Consider the following 22,340-nt stretch of genomic DNA (forward strand, 5'->3'; position numbering starts at 1 on the left):
TCTAAAACTGAGTTTTCTCCTGTTTTCTTCAAACCATTTTCCATTTAAAAAAAAAAATTCAGTCCTTAAAAACCACTTCCCAAAATAATTTCCAGTTTTTATAAACAAAATATTTGTACCCCAAAGTTGTGGTTTCTTATTTCTTTTTCTTTTTTCTCCATGAAAAAATACTTTTGTCTCCTAAAATGCTCTAAGGGACAAAAAACTTGATGAGCTCTTCACAATAGTAGCTTATGCTGGTTTTTTGAAACACACTTGCTCCTGCCTGCTTTTTATAGAGCTAAGCACAGCTAGGCTTGTTGCGGTATTGAACGAGAGACTTCCAAGTCACACAGGAGATGGTAGGAAGATTGCTTGATCTGCAGCAGCAGGCAGCTTGCAGACCTCAGAATGCTTTATGATCTCTTTTATCTCAATAAGTATCTGTACACATAATAAGATGGACTAGATGATCTTCCAAGGTCCTTTCCAGCCCTTGAGATTCTGTGTTCTGTATTTCTGACTCATATTTGCTTGGATTCTCACTGGCAAACTCTACATTGCCTTAGGGTACCTACATTGTTTCTTACACTGCTAGAATCATAGAATCATAGAATGGTAGGGGTTGGAAGGGACTTTTAGAGATCATCTAGTCCAATCCCCTTGCAGAAGCAGGGTCACCTAGATCAGGTCACATAGGAACATGTCCAGGCGGGTCTTGAAGACCTCCAAGGAAGGAGACTCCACAACCCCTCTGGGCAGCCTGTGCCAGGGCTCCCTCACCTGAACAGTGAAATAGTTTTTTCTTATGTTTAAGTGGAACTTTTTCTGTTCCAGCTTCGTCCCATTACCCCTTGTCCTGTTGGTAGCTACTATAGAAAAAAGGGATGTCCCAACCTCCTGACACCCAACTTTTAGATATGTATAAATGTTAATAAGATCTCCCTTCCGTCTCCTCTTCTCCAGACTAAACAGCCCCAGTTCCCACGGCCTTTCCTCATATGAAAGATGCTCCAGTCCCCTGATCATCTTGGTGGCCCTGCACTGGACTCTCTCCAGCACTTCCCTGTCCCTCTTGAGCTGAGGAGCTCAGAACTGGACACAGGACTCCAGATGAGGCCTCACCAGGGCAGAGTAGAGGGGGACAAGAACCTCCCTTGACCTGCTGGCCACACTCTTCTTGAGGCATCCCAGGATGCCATTGGCCTTCTTGTCCATGAGGGCACATTGCTGGCTCATGGTTAGTTTATTATAATCAGGACTCCCAGGTCTCTCTCTGCAGAGCTGCTCTTCAGCAGGTCAATCCCCAGCCTGTACTGGTGCAGGGGGTTGTTCCTTCCCAGATGCAGGACTCTGCACTTGTCCTTGTTGAACCTCATGAGACTCCTCTCTGCCCATATCTCAAGCCGGTCGAGATCCCGCTGAATGGCAGCACAGCCTTCTGGGGAATCAGCCAGTCCTCCCAGTCTGGTGTCATCAGCCAACTTGCTGAGGGTACACTCTGTCCCCTCATCCAGGTCGTTGATGAAGATGTTGAACAAACTGTCCCCAGGAATAATTTTCCCTCTTTGGGAAAATGCTTTTTATCTTTACCTACTAATATTTTGCCTTGATTTATGTGGAAAAAAAAAAAAAAAAAGAACATCAGTCATGCACCATGTTTGTTTCTCTGACCCACTTTGAACCCCCTGCCATGGTGGACGATTCACACGTAGGGCCTAATTACCTGTGATCTTAGCCTTTAACTTTGAATGAAGCATCCCCCCAAGCCTTGTAAATACTCCCCAGGAGATGAATGGAAAAGATGTCATCTCAGGAGAGAAATTCTTGCAGTATATTCAGAAAGCAGAGAAAAAATCACAGCAAATCTTACCAAAAGATGTCAAGCAAGATCTGATTGACTTCCTATAGAACTGCCTGTCTTCTGTTCTGCTGCTGGTGTTATTCAGCTCACTCCTCCCAGCAGGAGGTACTTTGAGATACTTTTAATACTGTAAAATACGTTTTACAGTTACAAGTATATCAACGAAAACCTTAATACACTAATTTCCTGAGTCAGATTTATTACTTCAAGTGCTTTGAGCTTGAGAAACATAACCGATAAAGCATAACAAATACATATTTCTTGGTGGTTTGCCTAGATTTGTTATGCAGCTGAAATCTAGACACTGGTCAAATGATTCTTTATGGGTATTGGTCATAGGTCTTTCCTTTTTACTTTAATTTCCTGTTACATTTCTATTTAGAATTTGAAATTGTCTGTCCTGAGAATTTCCCTTGTGGTCGCTTCACTTTAATCAGAGAAATTCATGTGGGCATTTTCTGGAAGCTAAGTACACAAGCCTGAACTTTTTCTCAACTGCAGCTTTCAACACCAGAATTCTTTCAAATATTTAACACTGATAATGACAGAAAAGAGCCCAGTTCCCTCTGCCTTGACCCATCTCCCTGGCAGGACCTGCTGAAGACTACAGCAGATGAAAAGCAAAGCACTGTAAAGCATTTGACTTTCTAAGAAAAAATGTGGATGTTTCTCTACTGAGTCACACTGTATTTATGCTAATGTAATTCTTCTGATTTGTGCAATCATGGCCTGAAACCAGGAGGACTATCACATCCCCAAGACATCTTCTGACTTTGTGAGTTTGCCTGCGCTGCAGCTGAGGAACAACCACAGATGGTAGTCTGCAGACATCCCCTCAGGGTGTTTTTGGGCAGCGCATGAATCTTTGAGGCAAGCTGGAATCCAGCCACATAGCCCTGGATGGGGTGGAAGACAAGCTGTAGCTGTATGTGAGACCAAGTTTGCTGGGTCATTGTCTTTATCAACAACAAAATCCAGCTTTGAAGCAGACAGAGCATAAAGATATCCATTCATGGTTTTGTTTGCATTTTAAATGTATCACCTATCAAAATCAACTCTGCAGCTAAGCAGATCTCATCGGGCAGGGTGATGCCTCTGTGCAGATACAGGCTTCTCTAAAACACATGCTAAATCAGATCTAGTCACAATGAAGCAAACAGTGGGAAGACACCAGTAATTTCACCTAAATGAAATGTCTAAAATGGGTCAAATGAGTCACATCCTAAAAAGGCCTGTTACTCTCTCTTGTCAACAGAAAGAGCTAAAGGAAAGCCTTGATCAAGTGAGGAAATTTATACTGCAACCATGTACAAGGAGGTGAGGTAAAGCCTATCCCATCAGTCCCTCCTCTGCAAAGAAAATAGTGTCATCAGGAACATATCCTCATGTCCTAAAGCTACGTCACAACAGGCAGGAGCTCTTCCTCCAGATCTAACTCCATATCATGGTTGTTTAAATCTAATTTGAAAGAGTTCCTGGCCACTAGCAACAGCATTACAAAGACTGGCAAGAATGATCTTCATGCCTGCTGCAGAGCTGGAAGTGGTCAGACAGGCTTGTTGCAGCCTGTTTTCAGACATCCATTTACTTGCATGAACTCTTGAAGAGATACTAGCTGGCACCCAGAGCATTAGTCTGTCAATGCAACATAAATTGCCACCTAAGACTTCTGAGCTTGAGTCTCTACAATTTTTACATGGTATGTGCTTATAACAGTTCCTGTAGCAAGAACAATGGGCACAAGTAAACACATATGGATTTCTCTATCATGTCCCCTGGTTTCTCCAACTCCTCGGGGCAGTTTGTGTTGCCCTCTGCAAAGCCTGCCTCAGAAATAGTCCTCCAGGAAAGGATCACTGCCCACAGATTTTAACTTCACAAACAAACCAACACATAAACATTGGTGCCAGAGGGTAGCAAGAAATGGGAAGGGCCTGTCCACATAGATCTCTAGTGCCAGAACCGAGGCCCACTCTGCTTCAACGCAGAGACTGTGACTTTGGTAGCAGAGGTGGAAACTGGACATTAGCTCTCTCCGCAATTCTCTCCTGCTCAGGACACCACAAAGCTGTTTCTTGTGCTGTCCATTTATTTAGAGGATCCCATGCAAAACCTCTTCTTCTTATTCTGAGTAGCAGCATGTCTGCAAACCAGGTAGCCATTGATGTGATCAAGGGGTGGCATGTGCTCTCACAAAGCAAGCAAAGGCTTCAAGGGCAACTGAGGTGCTGAGGTCACAAACTCCATTTTAAAAACAAATGAATCTTTTAAGCACTCGCAAAACCAAAATGCGCAAAACTCTTGTAAACAGAAAATGGAGTAGAAATCTCAAGCTTTCTCAGAAACCTCATTTAATGACTCAGAGCTCCATTAGGTGAACGACCAGGATAGAATTTAGGATTATTCACGCTTTGCAATGTCTAGCCCTCTTCCTGTCTGTCCATGGAGGCTCCTGTCTTTAAGGGCCCTCCCAGGAATCTAGAAAGAAACATGTCAACAAGATATGAAGGTTCCATTTTGAAGTCTGCTGCTGCTTTACTTCTGCATCCAGGGGAATAAGAGTCTGTGCAGGGCCTGATCCTCTCCCTTTGCAGGCAGCTGGACTTTCACCATTTACTACAAGGCAAACAAGGATCAGGACCCCAAGTTATAATAACCAAGGAGAAGACAGAAAACCTGAGTGCAGAGAGCTAGATCCACTATTGTATTTTTAATCAGGAGCTCTGTTGTCATCAGCAGACACATTAAACACAGGAGGGCTAAGCACTTGCCTAGCAACTGGACCTGCATGACAAAGCCACATCCTCTCCTCATCCTTCCCTCCCACACTGTCTCAGAGAGCTGAACAAGATCACATATTCACACTCTACATCCAGTCGGGCAGCTCTTCAAGTGACCTGCTCTTCAGAAATGCTGAGTAAAGTGGAAATTGTTGTGTGCAAGACTCAAAACTAAGGATATTGAAGGCAAACCTGTTAAAACCTGTCTTTTGAACCAAGACCAGACAACAGGACTTTTGTGAAGCCTGTTTTCTCATCTCCATGAAAATCTAATGCAAAGCTACAGAAAATTGGAAAATAGATTTCAGTGTTTTGACAGCCCTGGCTTATCCTTTTGGGAGTACAGGCATATCTAATATAGCATGCCTAATATTTCTGTAATCAATTTTTCCCTTTGTTAACTCAACCAATTCTTCTTCATTCCTGGCACACTATCCTGGGACCTTGAAGGAAATAAAATCAAGTGGTGCCTATAAGTATGACACTTTTTTTAGCAATGCCATTAAAAAAAGGCCTGATCCATGAGGTGATGAATGACCACAAATCTCGTCAGCGTTGGTGGAGGCACAAACTAAAGTCTTTGGCTAGCCACAGTAATAAAAAACCATTTGTCATGTAGCACTTTTGAGCCCACGCACAACAGGAACGTGCTGCAGCAGCCCATCAGGTCACAGCACTCTCCTCCAACATCCAGTTGATCCCTCTATGCAAGTAGTTCCACTGGCAGCTATGAAAAACTGCTGTGCATTGAGCAGCCACTTGTGAGACAGAGAGAGTTTCTCTGCAGTAGCAGAAAGAGCAAAACAAGCAGAGAAAAATTACTGAGAGGAAATGGGTCACTTAATGTTTACCTCACATGGGTGACTTTCTCCAGTTAAAATGTAGAAATCCTCATTTTCCTCTGGGCAGCACAGGAATGAAGACAGAACTTTATAAAATGTGATCCAGCTGTAAATCCATACCTCAGCACTGCATTTTCACAGGCTTTTTTTGATACATTTCCCTCTCAGACCTATTCCACGTTCCACTCCATCTCCTCCCACCTAAGCACTTCTTATAAGCAGATCTGAAACTAGTGGGGCACTGTTACAGGTTTGTGTGGAACTACTTGCTGCTTGGTAACAGGCAGAGGAGGCTGCAGTGCTGGTCCCAGTAATCAGTTCTTGAAACAATGCCCGATACTGAGGTTGACCCACCTCCAGCCCTGCCGTGCCAATCTAATGCTTCTGCCATCATGTATTTAAGAAGGGAAATCTGAGCTGAAAAAGGAGGTGCAAGAGTGATATAAGATGGAAGTGACCATGCGGACCCTACAATCAGAGAAGGAGGAAGGAAAGAGGAGCAACAGACCAGAGACTCCTCTGCAAACTGTGGTGAGAACACAGGTTGTGCCCCTGCAACTCATGGAGGGCAATGGCAGGACTGAGAGCCACCAGCAGCTCCAGGTGGGTGCGCCTGGACAGGCGAGGGACTATGTGAGGAGGTGGCCCTGGCGTATGCCATGCTGGAGAGCCTGCGGGCCACGGAGACCCACACAGGAGGCAGAGCTGCAGCCTTTGGGATCAATGCAAGTTGGAGTGGCCTGTGCAGGGCTGCCCAGCCTATGAGGGACCCCACGCTGGAGCAGGGAGAAACAGCAAGAAGCCCTTCTGCTTTAAGGAGAGACAAGCGGCAGGAGCCATTGGGAAAAGACTGACTGAAATACCCATTCCCTGCCCCACTGAGCCATTCAGAGGCGGAGGAGGTAAAGACGCTGGGATCAAGACTCTGAGCCCAGGAAGAGGCGAGGGACTGGGGGAAGGTGGTCTTAAAGGGCTGCTTCTTTAGAGGCCCTTCCAACCTCTACCGTTCTGTGATTCTGCATAACCTTCTGCATAACCCAGATCCTTGAGCGAAACTAATCCCACAAGTGAGTTTGCCTTTGCAGTTTTCCCCAGCATGTTTTTCACATATACTACAGGAACTTTATCCCCTACTACAGTACATAAAAGTTCTGATTGGCAGGGCAATCTCAATTGACATGTCCACTACTGTCAACTAACCTAGTGGCTTTTGCTAAATGTATATCCCCATGTTGAAAGGTCTCATCCCCCATTGCCCTCAGTGTAGTCTTTAACAGTCCATTATATTGCTTGATTTTTCACAGAAGCTGGTGCATGATAGGGGATGTGATACACCCATTGAATACCATACTCTTTGGCATAGATGTCTATGAGGTTGTTTCAAAAACATGTCCCATTGTCTGACTCAATCCTTTCTGGGGTGCCATGTCACCATAGGACTTGTCTTCTAGGCCCAGGATAGTGTTCCAAGCAGTGGCATGAGGCACAGGATATGCCTTCAGCCATCCAGTAGTCACTTCCACCATGGCGAGCATGTAGCACTTGCCTTGGCAAGTTGGTTGGAAAAGACCTGTAAGATCATGAACCACTAATCTAACACTGCCAGGCCCATTGCTAAACTAAACCATGTACCTCAGCACCTCATCTATGCATCCTTTAAATATCTCTAGGGATGATGATTCCACCCTCCCCCTGGGCAGCCCGCTCCAGTGCATAATAACTCTCTCAGTAAAACAGTTCTCCCTAATGTCTAATTTAACCCTTCCCTAGTGCAACTTGAGCCCATTTTCTCATGTTCTATCAGTCGTTACTGGAGAGATTGACCCCGAACTCATTACAACTCCCCTTCAGGAAGTTGTAGAGAGTGATCATGTCTACTCTCAGCCTCCTCTAGGCTAAACATCCCCGTGCCCTCAGCCACTCCTCATAAGACTTGTGCTCCAGACTTTTCATCAGCTTCATTTCCTATCTCTGGACATGCTCCAGCACCTCCATGTCCTTCTTGTAGTCAGGGGCCCAGAACTGGACACAGTACTCAAGGTGCAGACTCATCAGCACCACGTACAAGGGGACAATGTCTTCCTTGGTCCTGCTGGCCACACTACTTCACATACAAGCCAGATTGTCATCGCCCTTCTTGGCCATCTGGGCGTGCTGCTGGCTCATATTCAGTCAGTTGTCAATTAACACCCTCAGGTCCTTTTCTGCCAGGCAGCTTTCCAGCCACTCTACCCCAAGGGTATAGCATTGTCAGGGGCTGTTGTGGCCAAAGTGCAGTACCCAGAACTTGGCCTTGTTAAGCCTCATGTGAATGGCCTCGGCTCATCACTCCAGCCTGTCCAGGTGCCTCTGAAGAGCCTTCTTGCCCTCAAGCAGATCTATGCATCCACCCAGCTTGGTGTCATCTGCAAATTTACTGAGGGTGCACTCAGTCCCCTCATCAAGGTCACCAAACTGGGAGGACTGGCTGATTCCCCAGAAGGCTGTGCTGCCATTCAGCAGGATCTCAGCTGGCTTGAGAGTTGGGCAGAGAGGAACCTCATGAGGTTCAACAAGGACGAGTGCAGAGTCCTGCATCTGGGAAGGAACAACCCCCTGCACTAGTACAGGCTGGGGGTCAAACTGCTAAAGAGCAGCTCTGCAGAGAGAGACCTGGGAGTCCTGATTGATAATAGGCTAAATATGAGCCAGCAATGTGCCCTCGTGGCCAAGAAGGTCAATGGCATCCTGGGATGCCTCAAGAAGAGTGTGGCCAGCAGGTCAAGGGAGGTTCTTGTCCCCCTCTACCTTGCCCTAGTGAGGCCTCATCTGGAGTCCTGTGTCCAGTTCTGGGCTCCTCAGCTCAAGAGGGACAGGGAACTGCTGGAGAGAGTCCAGTGCAGGGCCACCAAGATGATCAGGGGACTGGAACATCTTTCATATGAGGAAAGGCTGCGGGAACTGGGGCTGTTTAGTCTGGAGAAGAGGAGATTGAGGGGAGATCTTATTAACATTTATAAATATCTAAAGGGTGGGTGTCAGGAGGTTGGGGCATCCCTTTTTTCTATAGTAGCTAGCAACAGGACGAGAGGTAATGGGATGAAGCTGGAACACAAAAAGTTCCACTTAAATATAAGAAAAAGCTATTTAACTGTGCAGGTGAGGGAGCCCTGGCACAGTCTGCCCAGAGGGGTTGTGGAGGCTCCTTCCTTGGAGGTCTTCAAGACCCGCCTGCACGTGTTCCTATGTGACCTTATCTAGGTGAACCTGCTTCTGCAGGGTGGTTGGACTACATGATCTCTAAAAGTCCCTTCCAACCCCTACCATTCTATGATTCTATGAAGGTCATGAATAAAGATGTTAAAACAGTCCCCAGCACTGAGCCTGGGGAACAGCACTAGTAACTGGCCACCTACTGGATTTAACTCCATTGACCACCACTCTCCGGGCCCAGCCATACAGTTTCCCACCCATCTGTGGTGGTTTAGCACTGGCTGGGTGCCAGATGCCCACCAAGTCACAATATCAGTCCCCCTCCTAAACTGGACAGGGGAGAGAGAAATATAACAACAGGTTTGTCAGTCGAGATAAGAACAGGGAGATCACTCAGCAATTAGCATCACAGGCTAAACAGACTCAACTTTGGGAGAAAAGGGGTTGATTTATTAATGAACCATCAGAACAGGCAGACGAGAAATAAAACCAAATTTTAAAATACCTCTCCCCACCCCTCCCTCTTCCCAGGACCCTCCTTCCCTCCCCTCCAGCAGTGCAGGGGATGTGGGTTACAGTCAATTCATTACAGATGGACTTTGCCACTGCTTCTTCTCAGGGGGAGGCCTCCTCAAACTTCCCACTGCTACAGTGTGGGGTCCCTCCCGTGGGAAACAGTCCTCCATGAATTTCTCCAGCGTGGGTCCTTACCATGGGCTGCAGCTTCTCACGAACTACTCCGGCATGGAGCCTCCCATGGGGGCAGCTCCTCACATCCTGCCCCAACGTGGGTCATCCATGGGGAGAACAGTCCTTCAGATACCAACTGCTCCGGCATGAGTCCCTCACAGGATCACAAGTCCTGACAGCAAACCTGCTCTGGCGTGGGCTCCTCTCTGCTCACGGACTCCCAGGTCCTGCCAGGAACTCACTCCAGGGTGAGCTTCCCAGAGTCACAGCCTCCTTCAGGCATCCATCTGCTCTGGTGTGGGGTCCTACACGGGCTGCGAGTGGATCTCTGCTCGCCGGTGGCCTCCATGGACTGCACGGGCACAGCTGCCTCACTGTGGTCTTCATAACAGGTCACAGGGGAGTCTTTCTCTCAGGGCCTAAGCACCCTCCTTACCCTCCTTCTCCACTCACCTTGGTGTCTGCAGAGATATTTTCACATTCTCAGTCTCTGTTGCTGCTGCAGTTTAGCACCTGCCCAGCAACTTCTTCCCCTTCTCAAACACAATTCACAGATGTGAGGGGTGGAATGTGGTGGTTTTGCCTGGGCCACGTTTTTGGTAGCAGGACTTTCACCATTTACTACAAGGCAAACAAGGATCAGGATCCCAAGTTATAATAACCAAGGAGAAGACAGAAAACCTGAGTGCAGAGAGCTAGATCCACTATTGTATTTTTAATCAGGAGCTCTGTTGTCATCAGCAGACACATTAAACACAGGAGGGCTAAGCACTTGCCTAGCAACTGGACCTGGTAGCAGGGGGAGGACAGGGGTGGGTTCATTAAACAAAGATCTGCCAGAAGCTTCCCCTGTAGCTGATAAGGCTAAAGCCAGTAAATTCTAAGATGGACCCACAGCTGACCCAGGCCTGGCCAATTAGTGATGGAAGTAACACCTCTGTGAATACTTGAGAAGGGGAAGAAGTTGCTGCATAGGGTGATGTCATGGTTTAGCAAGAAGCTGCTTTTGCTTGGTAACAGGGGGAAGGGGTTGCAGTGAAGACTCGGTAAAGAGTTCTTGGACTTTCCCCCCCGGCTCTTGGGTTCAGACCCACCTCTGCCATCACTATTTAGAGACAAGAGTTTGAAGTGCTTGGGAGGAGGTGTAAGAGTGGTACAAGATGGAGGTGACCACACAGACCTCACAGTCAGAGAAGGAGGAAGGAGGGAGGAGCAACAGACCAGAGACAACTCTGCAAGCTGTAGTGAGAACGCAGGCTGTACCCCTGCAACCCATGCAGGGCCATGGCAGGACTGAGAGCCACCAGCAGCTCCATGTGAGTGCAGACGGATGGGTGAGGGACTGTGTGGAGAGACGACTATGGCACAGGCCGTGCTGGAGAGCTTGCACACCACAGAGCAGCCCCACATGAGAGGCAGAGAGGAGCTGCAGCCTTTGGGATAAACACACATCAGAGCAGCCTGTGCAGGGCTGCCATGTGTGTGAGGTACCCCATGGACGTGCAGGGAGGACTGGTGTGGAGCCCATCTGCCCTGAGGGGAGACAAAGTGTAGAATCCATTGAGAACAGACTGACTGAGACCCCCAGTTCCTGCCGCCCTGAGCCATTGAGCAGGGGAGAAGATAAATATATAGGGATCAGGGCTCTGAGCCCAGGGAGAGGGGAGCAGTGGTGAGGAAGATGGTCTTAAAGGGTTGGTTGTGCTCTTCCTAGTACCACTCCATGTTGTTTTATGTTGTGTATGCTTTGGGGCTTTATGGCTATGCTTTAGTTGATAGTAGATTAAATTATTTTCTGTTTTCATCCCCACGCTGAGGAGCCTGGTCTGGTTTGTCCTGGACCATAAGCAGCCATTAAACTTTCTTTATCCTTTAGGAATTCTCAAGTCTTTGGTCCTTGAATCTAATCGTGGTCTTCTGTCCCTTGATGGGCCTAAACCAGGACATGTGAGAATGTGAAAACATTCTCTTTAGCCCTCCTTTTGTTGCCAACATATTTATAGAAACTTTTCTTTTTGTCTTCTACAGTAGTGGCCAGCTTTAGCTCTAGTTGAGCCTCAGGCTTTCTAATTTTCTCCCTACATCACCTCACAACATCCTTGTCATTCTCCTGGGCTATCTGACCTTTCTTCCAGAGATCACAAACTGTCTTTTTCCTCCTGAGCTCCAGTAGAAGCTCCCTGTTCAGCCAGGAGGGTCTCCTTTCCCCTCAGCTCATTTTCTTGTACATGGGGACAGCTTGATCCTGTGCCTTTAAGATTTCCTTCTTGAAAAAACATCCAGCCTTTCTAGACTTCTTTGTCCTTCAAGACTAGATCCAAGGGACCCTGGCAACCAACTTCCCAAACAATTCAAAATCTGCCCTCTGAAATCTAAGGTGGCAGTTCTGCTGAGCTTCTTCCTTGCTTCTCTGAGGACTGAGAATTCTATCATTTCATGATCACTATGCCCTAGGTGGCCTCCAACCATCATGTCCCCCACCAGATCTTCTTTATTTACAAACACCAGATCTACCCTGCACCTGGGAAGAAACAACCCAATGCACCAGTACAGGGTGGGGATTGGCCTGCTGGAGAGCAGCTCTGCAGAGAGAGACCTGGGAGTGTTGGTTGACAATAAACTCACCATGAGCCAGCAGTGTGCCCTCATGGCCAAGAAGGCCAATGACATCCCGGGATGCCTCAAGAAGAGTGTGGCCAGCAGGTCAAGGGAGGTTCTTGTCCCCCTCTACTCTGCCCTGCTGAGGCCTCATCTGGAGTCCTGTGTCCAGTCCTGGGCTCCTCAGCTCAAGAGGGACAGGGAAGTGCTGGAGACAGTCCAGTGCAGGGCCACCAAGATGATCAGGAGCCTGGAGTATCTTTCTTATGAGGAAAGGCTGCAGGAACTGGGGCTGTTTAGTCTAGAAAAAGAGGAGACTGCAGAGGTTGGAGAATCCCTTTTTTCTATTGTAGCTAGCAATTGGACAAGGGACAATGGGATGAAGCTGGAACACAAAAAGTTCCATTTAAACATAAAAAAACCCCTATTTCACTGTTCAGGTGAGGGAGCCCTGGCACAGGCTGCCCAGGGAGGATGTGGAGTCTCCTTCCTTGGAGGTCTTCAAGACCCACCTGGATGTGTTCCTGTGTGACCTGAGCTAGGTGGACCTGCTTCTGCAGGGGGGTTGGACTAGATGAGCTCTAAAGGTCCCTTCCAACCCCTGCCTATCCTGTGATTCTATTAAATAGAAGCTCTACCCAACCTCTAGTGCAAAACAGATTTTTTTCTTCAGCTACAAATACAAGCTGTGCCATCAACACATGTTAACATTTACAGGCAAATTCCAAACTTGAACAAGAAAAACAAAGCTTATTGATCAGAAGTACCCAATACGGTAATCTTGCTTTCTACTTTACATACTGCACTTTAGAATTGGGAATTCAGACTTATGTACTAACACAGAATCCGTTTTAACAGTAGATTAGATGAAGGACATTCAGGGCATAGGACTGATACCAACAGAAAAAGAGTTTTGGAGGGGTTTTTTTAAGAAAATAATTTCCCATTTATATGTGCATAAAAATAACCATGTGTAGTCATAAACATAATTTGCATAACTCTGACTGCATCTGATATTGGCAATGTATGTTACTTAAAGTGTAGCTCATCTACTATACAAATCAACACATGATTATGACCAGATCAAGCCCAGCCTGGCATCAAGTAAAATTAAAATTATGAAATGCAGCAGAGACTCTGACACACAAAGTTAACCTATAAACAAGAGAAATCATGCAGCTTTAAAGAGGAATACTTGACCTTATATTACTAATAATCCCTGTGTAGGCAGCTCAGTTATCCCCAAAACTGAGGTGATGAAATAGTTCCCACATCTTCTCCGAAATCTCTTGGTGGCAGCCCGTGTAAAGGACTTAGAGCTTCATGGAAGGTATTCCTAACTGCTGGCCACAGAAATCACTTGAGCCAATCACATCAAAGAGAAAGCACAGAACATTTTCCCAGTATTGAAAAAAAAAAAGGTACTTTTCCTTTCAGTAGGTGTCCCAAGGCCTTCATCTGGGGAAATGAAACCTGTGAAAGTTTATTCTGTTTTGTTATTGCCTGATAAATTTGAGTGTCAGTTTCTATAAGGTTTCATAAAATTGAAACTTGTGTCTGTACTTTAAAACACATTCCTTTACATGCATGGGTTGAAGTATACACCAATTGCAAAAACAAAGCTCACTAGTTTTGTATCATGAGCATTTTATACACTAACACGTTAGGGAAGGCAGTGATATTGGGGCTTGCAGGGTAAGACTGGGAATTTGCTTTGCTGGAGTCTTCTATCAGCCACAGCTACAGACTCACTCTAGATGGATGTCACATCAGTCAACATCTTTCCAGATATGCAGAGGAAATCTGGACTGCCTACCTTAAAGCTCAATTTCAAAGTATGTAAAGCATTTATGAATTTCCACAGCTTCTGAGAAGGAAGGGAGAATACACAGTCCTTTAGAAAAATTAATACATGAGTACCTGAAATCAGTTGCTTGAAATTCAAGGCACCCTCTAATCTTTACTAATTTGTAAAATTGATTTGGTATCTGCTTATTGCTGAGCAACTTTTCTCATGTGATACTGACCTCCCCCAAGCTTTCCTGACACAGAGAGGGACTGGGGTCTTTTGGGTTGGTTGTGGGGTTTTTTTTCAGACGAAACATCTCTCTGCAAATAGACAATCTTGCTCCTATTTATTTTATCTAGGGAAGCTGCTGACAAAAGACAAAAATAAGACTAATCACCAGCCTGTTTAAGTGATACAGATGATGATTGCAATTTATTCCACACCAAAACTGTCACCTTCAGGCCATTTGTTACACTGTACAGCAGCACTGACAGAGATAAAACAAGCTGCCTTGCAGATTTTCTTCCTTGCAATGCTTTTATGCACACAGGAGCATAAAATTGTTCCCCACACGTACCTATCACAACGCATTTGCTCCACCTGTTGTCCACTTGTATTTCTGCAAGTCCATCGACAGTTGCGACTCGTGTAAGAGCAATTGCTTTGTCAGGAGGGATAGTTATGGATCTTTAAGCCTGTTTGCTCACCCCTAACATTGTCAGTACTACTGCCTCCTGTACAGATCCTGGAAAGCACAATCAGCAGACTCAAGGGATAGCTGGAGAGCTGCAGACCTGAACTAGAGAACTAGCTCAGCTTTAATCACAGTACACTACAGTTACTGTGAGGCTGAAAAGCCTCTGCCAGGAAATTAGGATTCACTTGGTAGTTAACTCATCGGCAAAGCATCCCCAATTTAGATCCTAGTATTAACAGCAAACGCATATTCATCCTTTCCAGTACTTCTGCTGTGGTAGCACCAGGAACAAGGAGGAAGTGTCTTGAATTCAGACAGACATTTCCATTACACAGCTCTGACAGCATCAGGGTCCTCCGTTACACTCAGTTGTACTGCTTGCTCCTAGCAGCTAGAAATGACCAACCTGGAGGAGGGCAGCAATGTATTACTTGGCTCCTCCGAAGCCAACAGCAACCAGAACTCCAGCATTTGCTGTCACTGGGCTCACACTAGTTTTCTAGAAGAGGTGATTTCCTTAACCTAGATATGTACTAGTACTTTTCTTTCATACAGGTGCCAGACAGAAGGTAGGGAAGTGTCAGGCTTTCATGCCATGTTGAGTGGGAGCTGGAAGAGACCTGAGGAAAACCACAAGTATATTCATGAAGTGTATGCTTTCAGACACAGCAGTTCTAATGCCATGGCCACAATCCTATTCTAACCACCTTAGGATCACAACTGTTTTCTGGAGTAATTGCAGCCATCTAAATTGCTATCTCTGACTGAGCTAAGGGTCAGTGTTCTCTCAGAAGTCAACTTCAGGCCACTGTATTGCATTGAGCTTGACTTCACAGCACAGTAACTTGCATAGTCTGGTTATCTGCTGCCCTTCCCTGCTCTGTCAATATACATGAAGAGCAAGAACAGGGACCCTTTTCCCTCTATCATCCTTCCACCTGTAGCAGGGACAAAACATGGCTGCTGAAAACTGCTAGAACAGCCCCAAGAAGGCCTGGGAGCAGGCCAACAAGTTTAATAAGCCAATAGGAGGGAGATGTGCCCCATCTCAGCCATCTGTCCTCTGGGTGATTAGCTAAAGTCACCTCACTTTTCACCCATCCCCAGAACCTTTGGCCATTGTAACACCAGGAAGAGGCAGCAATACCTGTTTGGCACAGCTCTCAGGGGTCAATGACAAGAAACTGTGCTCAACAGGCTTGCAGTTCCTTGCACTTGTCATTCCAGTCACAACTCTGACACCCAAGTACTTTGGAGAGCAAAGGGCCTGGCACTGTCTCCAGAATTCACCATTTTAAACACATCATCAAGAAGTAGTGCTTCTTACTTAAGAGACAAGCAAGCATGGGAAAGAGTGAACATCTGTTTAGGCCATTATTCTGGAACTGAATGCTTAATTTGTTGTTATGCAAATGCCCCCTTAGTTTCAAACAGGTATGCATTCTCCTCCAGTCCAACTTCTTGACATGTAAACATCAGGCAGCATTTGATCTAACACAGTTTTAACCCAACTGACTGCATCAATGACTGATGAGTTCTGAGACCCTGAATGTCACAGGGGGTTTTGTTCACCCATCAGCCTTGGAAAGGAGCCAAAAGGGAAGAGAAGAAGGAAGAAAGACTCAACCCAAGTCAAATGCTGTTTCAGGTGAATTTATTGAGTTACAAAGAACCTGCCAACTCCACCATATTTACAAAGGTTTTCAAGAGGATTTATAGAGCTATTATTGCTACTGAACCACAACTTAAAAATGGATAAACAAACCAGATCAATCACATCCATAATGTCAGCTGTAACATCAGTAACTTTATGGGACTTGGAGGCATATTCAAACACAGGGAAAAGGTTTTCCAACCACTGATTTCTAAAGCCACCAGCACAATTCTTTTTTCTCCCTCTAACATAGCTATGTCTGAAAATCAGGCATCCTTATGCCACCATTGATGGAAGTTGGTTTCTGTTCTTCAGTAAAAACATTTTACTACTCAGGAATTTAACTAGAAGGCTATTCAGAAGCAAGCACTGTAAAGTGTTAAAACAATATTCAACACAATGAAATCCAATTGGTTTCATTTGATACTTCTGCAAGGTGGTTTTGCTGCCAGATGTGCACATAAAATCCTGTCATCACACTTTGGAGAAAAACAAAGCAAATGAAGTCCAGCTTCCAAGGGCATTGTCACTATTTGTGCCTCAAGTAGCACTAAAGAAACAGTACCACCTGAAGACATCACAATGCTGTTCTTTTCCTACTGTCCATGACTCTTTGAAAGAGTGTTTTCACTTGATTTCATCCATTCAACTGCAAGAAGTATTAATGCTCTCTACATTCATCCACCTTTCCATTCCCCACTTCATCCTCAGATAATGAATTCTGAGACAAGGGGAAGAGTGAGCACATTTTCCAGTTCAGTTAGGTTCATTTCTAAGTATATTCCAGCTGCAATTCAAGTCCTGAAGTTCTACATTAAAATGCACATTCCCAAAGAGCTATGAATACTGACAGCCATGACTGTAAGCCCACACATCTGAATGCAGGCGGTTCCCACTGACAACAGGTAGCTCTGCTTGCCTTGTTAGTGAGTCTACAGTAACTTTTTCTTGATACTGAACTTGATACATTATTGAATCGGAGTTGCAGGGAAACTGTTAATAGCATTTCAGAGAAAACAATATGAAACATCCTTGCTTGTACAAAGGAAATCTACCAGACTTATGTTTAAAAAGAGAAACACATAGCTTTGTTCTTACTTCAAGGGCTACAAGAACAAAACCAAGGAGAAGCCCAAGCACCATTTGTGCAAGAGAAACTACCATCTAGCAGGAAGTCTTTTATGGAGTATATGCTATACTAATGTAAGCCAGCACCAGACCTGCAATGTCTGCCTCCATGTATCAGAGAGACTACCAGAGGCACACCATGCTGCCACACTGCTCTCCTCAAAGGAACAAACATCCTCACACATGAAATGAGCTGGAGTTGCTCACTGCAAAGCAGCAGCTACTCTAGGAATTATGAAGTTTATACTAGCATCATACCAAGGGAATTCTTATCAACTTCTTTGTAGCTGGGCCATGCTGAGAACACATTCAGCTCAAGGAGTACACACACAAGTATCACCCACATTGGCTAACTAAGGTCAGAATCCAGATGTTTAGATGTTGTGATATATTTTAAGTAACAGTTTTACGTGTGCAAGTAAAATTAGAGCAATTCTTCAAAAATGGAATTACCCTCATGCTTGTGTACCTAGAGAACAAACAGCCATACATGCTACACTACACTCAACCACAGTGTGAACTGTTCAATTTTGTGCCTAACACAATAGCAAGGTCACACTCAGCAGGAATCAATCTACAGTTGTGAGTTTTACAGAATATTTTCAGGCATGGAAGAACACCCTTCCCTACCAGCATGATGGCTGAATGAGCTGAATCCAATAACACTTCTTACATGTCACCTTACGCACCTGTTCCAGCTCTCCAGAGCAATTGATACAGAGAGTGTCACAATAATATTAGTGTACAACATATTTATGAAGAGATCTTTGCAGCTCAGGAAAGCTTAGAGGGGGATTTTCCTAGATCCAAGTCTTACTGAGGTAAACAGGAGTTATTTTAACAACTTGGCTGAGACAATCAAATGTTGAACAATACTCAGGTCACTCACTAAGAGCTAAGTGATATTTAAACATTAAGCAGGAAACCTTTGTGCTCAGTTTACAGACTAAAGTCTGAATTAAATCTTATTATTGCCAGCTTGCAAAAGGCAGTCATGCTAGGCTTTGCAAAGATGGTGGAGGAAAAGGGGTTCCTTCCAGATTCCTTATAAACTGGAATATAGAGTAACAAAAGACAACTACAGCAACTATAACAATCTGAACTTCTCTAGAAAGTTCTCTTCTAGACCATGAGCTGGCCTTGGAAGACTCAAAAATAACACAAGGCAAAGAGTTGTACAGCTGAAGTGTTCCAAAAGACCAAAGGAAGTCCATCCAGAACAAGCTGTCATGGCTATTGACACAGAAATGTCTCAGATAACAATGTTACCTAGTGTCATTTTATGAGTGAGAAAGTTTTAGTGCCTAATTACCTGAACTTAGTCCAGTAAACTGATGCTTTTCCCCTTAACAGATTAAGGCTGATTATTAGCAGACACCAATAACATACCCTTTTATTCCTGCACTAGGCCACCCTCAACCCTAGATGTGGGGCAGACTGCTCTGCAAGTCTCCATTACCTGAATGATCTGATTTTTTTTTTCCTCTGTATCTATAACCTCACACTGAGATCTAAATTCCAGTTTTTGAAAGGCAGAGGGTTCATCTACCAACCTGAGATTCATCAACTGTCCCTTCCTATTATTTAGTGCTTGAAATTCAGACTTTCACACAGTGCAACCTAGCAGTCATACATAATACCACACTTGGGAAACAGCTCTGTTAGTGGAATTTTTACTTCTCAGCAGATTTTACTTTCCCTTGATCTTCCACTTTTTTGATGGCAGCTTGAATAGCTTCTTGATCACCCAAAAATTGGTGAGGGCCCAGAGGGTGCAGATTCTCATCAAGTTCAAGGAGTATGGGCACACCAGTGGGAAGAGTAACATTGATGATGTCCTCATCAGAGATGCCTGCCAAAAGGAAAAAAAAAAAAGGTTAGAATTAGTGAACAACTTCCTAATTGTTTATCTAGCTCAGCCTTGTTTCTGAGATTATCAAGTCTTAAAACAGAGAAGGCCATGTTTCAGCCTCCATCAACACCACCTGCTCTGCTCAATGGCTAATTCCCAGCTTGATTACTACTTTAGGAACAGCTAAAGGAGGAAGTTCTCGAAGTGAAGACAGTTTATTCTTCAGCGTATGTACGTGAAATGAACATGAACAGACTGCTCTGAAGATTATACCTTTACTGTAACACAGGACACAGAGGACAACAGGTTCTCTCCTCTATATCTTCCCAATTCATGTATCACAAAGAAAAAAAAGGATTAGGAGTCCACACGTGCTACTCCAACATGAAACAGCCTTTGCTGTACCACAAATACAAACAGTGTCTTTAAGAAGGCAGGATATTAAGGTCAATTTTTCTTACATTTTCTATGCAGAACTTCCTTCAATCTGTCTTTAAAAAAAAAAAAAAGAAATCAGTATTTTACTCTTCTAGTGTAAGAATCACTGTTTGCCTAGATATGATTTCTCAAAAGCAAGTTCATAGCATCTTGCCTACAGTACTACTCTCAGAATTACTAGATACAGGATAGTCTACAGGATAGTCATTTTCACTTCCAAAGCAGGGGAAGAAAATGGAAAAAGTCAGAAACTTGGAGCATTTTCTTGTGTCTTTCCACTAACATAATGTCCATCTGGGGGGAAAAAAAAAAAAATGTATTTTACCCATGAATGCTACATTAAAATATTCTGGAGCTCTGATCTCAGGGAAGTAATGGTTATTTTTACATTAACCACACAAGTCTCCAAAGCATACAAGTGAATTTTAACATTTCCACACTAGGTCTAAATAGTTCTATTGAGCAACAGGGACTGCAAAGACACTATTCCTCAAAAATCTCAGGCAAAAGAAAGCTAGTGTCATGGGGAATGTCAATATTTCTTTTTTCCCTCCCTCCCTTTTTGGAAGCACTAAGCTCACAGCACCAGCCTGCTGGTGTAAAGCAGGACAGCTTTGAGTAATTCATGCTTAAAACAATGCTCACAAACAAGCTTCTAAAATGATGACACCATATAAACTAGACCAAGGTGCTTGAAGAAAACATCCTCTTGAGCAGCTGACAAAACAGATGGCTCTCAGAATACATGGGTGCAAATTTACCAGTGATTTTCACATTAAGTAGAAAAGCAGAAACAACATTATTATCCATGAACTCAAGCCACTCAGCAACAACGAGATGACAAGAAGCCAGAAAAACAAAACCAAACAAACAAAACCAATTGTGAAGCAAGAATCAGTTTATGCCCCAGAGATTACACAGCATGCAACTTTTGTAGTGACCTGTTCTTGTTTTCATTAAGTACTTCAACTGCAGATTAACCCCAAGTTTCAGAAGGGCATGGAGCAAGAGAAATAAACTCATGCAAGATGCTTACACCTTGTTACATATCAAGTCATCAGTACAAAGTCACACTCTGCCAGTTTAAACAATCCCTGTACACAAGGAATAAATAATTTACCTGTTGTAGGCAGCCTAATCAGACCTACCAAAAAAAACCGACTACACACATTCAAGGAGCATGTAACGTTTTTTAACTGCACAGAAATCAAGGGGGAAGATATGGAGTCCCCTTCTGCACAAGTTCCCTGAGCTCTTGTTTTAAGGATTGTTAAATACATCAGATTTTAAGAACACACACATCTCACCATTTATCCATAGAGGATTTGTCCCTAGGAGGTGTTCTGCCCACCTCTCAAATTCAAGCTCCCAGACTAAACCCTTCAGATACACTCAAAGCAGATGAAGTCATGCAGGAGACTTCAGACAAACCACATAATGTGGTCAGCAGACAGGATATTTAAAGATTTCCTCTCAAGATGGATTAAACAAAACTAGCTGTAGCTACATAGATTGAGAAATGCATCTTAGTGTTTTTATAGAACTAAGTGACCACACCAATGTCAACGAGTATTGATTTACTAAAGCAACCCAGTGCAGTCTAGGATAAACAAGCCACAGCAAGCATATTGGCTTTCTCCTCAGAACTCTTCCCCATACAGAAGAGTGTTGCCTCACAGCCAGAAGGCTGGAATTGCAAGTTTAAGTCAGACACAAATACTAAAGAAGCAGTGTCTTGTTGCTTTATTCAGCATTGTCACTGTAGTTGTATAGTGTTTCTGTTCTTCAGGAAGGAAGATGCTGATCAGGTTTGTCACACAAGCTCTTGAGTTGCAGGCAAAATGCACACAACACTCCACAGCCAGCAGGCTAGGAGATCAGTAAAGAGATCACATCTTATACTCCAGCCACTACAAGTTCAAGTTCGCTGATATCCAATTACTTCATGTGCTGTAACTATAGTTAGGTGACCTTTTCTTGTACTTCATCTGAGCTGGCCTGTGTCGCAACCCCATCCCATCTCACAGGGAAGAAGGGTGAAATCAGGGCAAGGACTCAATCACTGGATACAAAGTGCAACAAGTAACAAGACCATTGACAAAGCAACACTCCTCCCTCCAGTATAACACTGAAGCCAGGGTCTCAGCACTGCTGAAGCATATTGCATTGCTGGAAGCAGTCTTTCATCATGAAATCATTTAGGTCAAAAACATCTTTAAGATGATCAAGTCCTAACCATAAGCCTAACACTGACAAGTCCACCCCCTAAACCATCAGATTTAAAACTAAGGTCCTGTCTACTTAAAGCCACAAGAACCCATAGCGATTACTGCAGTACTCAGGATGTCCTCCTCAGGACTCCAGATAAAGTGTTGAATGGGAAACTACATTCCTCAAGTGGACATCTCCCGTGTTCCCACAAGCACATAATAAACATTAATCCTTAAACAGCAGGAAGCACTTGGGTGGGTACATATGTTGTAATAATTTGGTATGTCACTTATTACCAAAAAGATATGTCAAAATCATATTTACGACTCATTCCCACCTCACTTCCACTCTATTTGAGTGAACCAAGTGATGGAACACAGAAACCAGTAATATCTGTGTCATCTGCACTCACCTTCACACATGAAGTGCTTTGAAATGCTCATACCCTGGGAAGTCCTACAGGGGCAGACCCCTTTGAGCTTCATTTTGAGCACCTACAGTCAGCTCCAACAAGAGCTAGCACAGCTTCTCCCTCTCATCTGTTCTTAGCAAATTTCTTCCTTCTATTCTTGTCAGAGCAAAACAAAAACACAACAGCTATTGAGCTTAGCCACACCTCTCCCTTC

At 44.4% G+C, this 22,340-nt stretch overlaps 1 protein-coding gene across 7 annotated transcripts in view; it reads right to left on the reverse strand.

Moving 5' to 3' along the window:
• Positions 1 to 16,055: 16,055 nt before the first annotated feature.
• BPGM (bisphosphoglycerate mutase) overlaps positions 16,056 to 22,340 on the reverse strand; it is a 46,275-nt gene continuing 39,990 nt past the window's right edge. For all 7 annotated transcript variants that reach the window (XM_062009555.1, XM_062009573.1, XM_062009537.1 and 4 more), the window contains one exon: positions 16,056 to 19,065. In XM_062009555.1, the coding sequence (XP_061865539.1) occupies positions 18,887 to 19,065 (179 nt within the window). In that variant the 3' untranslated portion in view covers positions 16,056 to 18,886. The remainder of the gene's footprint in view (positions 19,066 to 22,340) is intronic.

This window comes from Colius striatus, chromosome 1 (assembly GCF_028858725.1).
Source record: "Colius striatus isolate bColStr4 chromosome 1, bColStr4.1.hap1, whole genome shotgun sequence".
Classification (NCBI taxonomy): domain Eukaryota; kingdom Metazoa; phylum Chordata; class Aves; order Coliiformes; family Coliidae; genus Colius; species Colius striatus.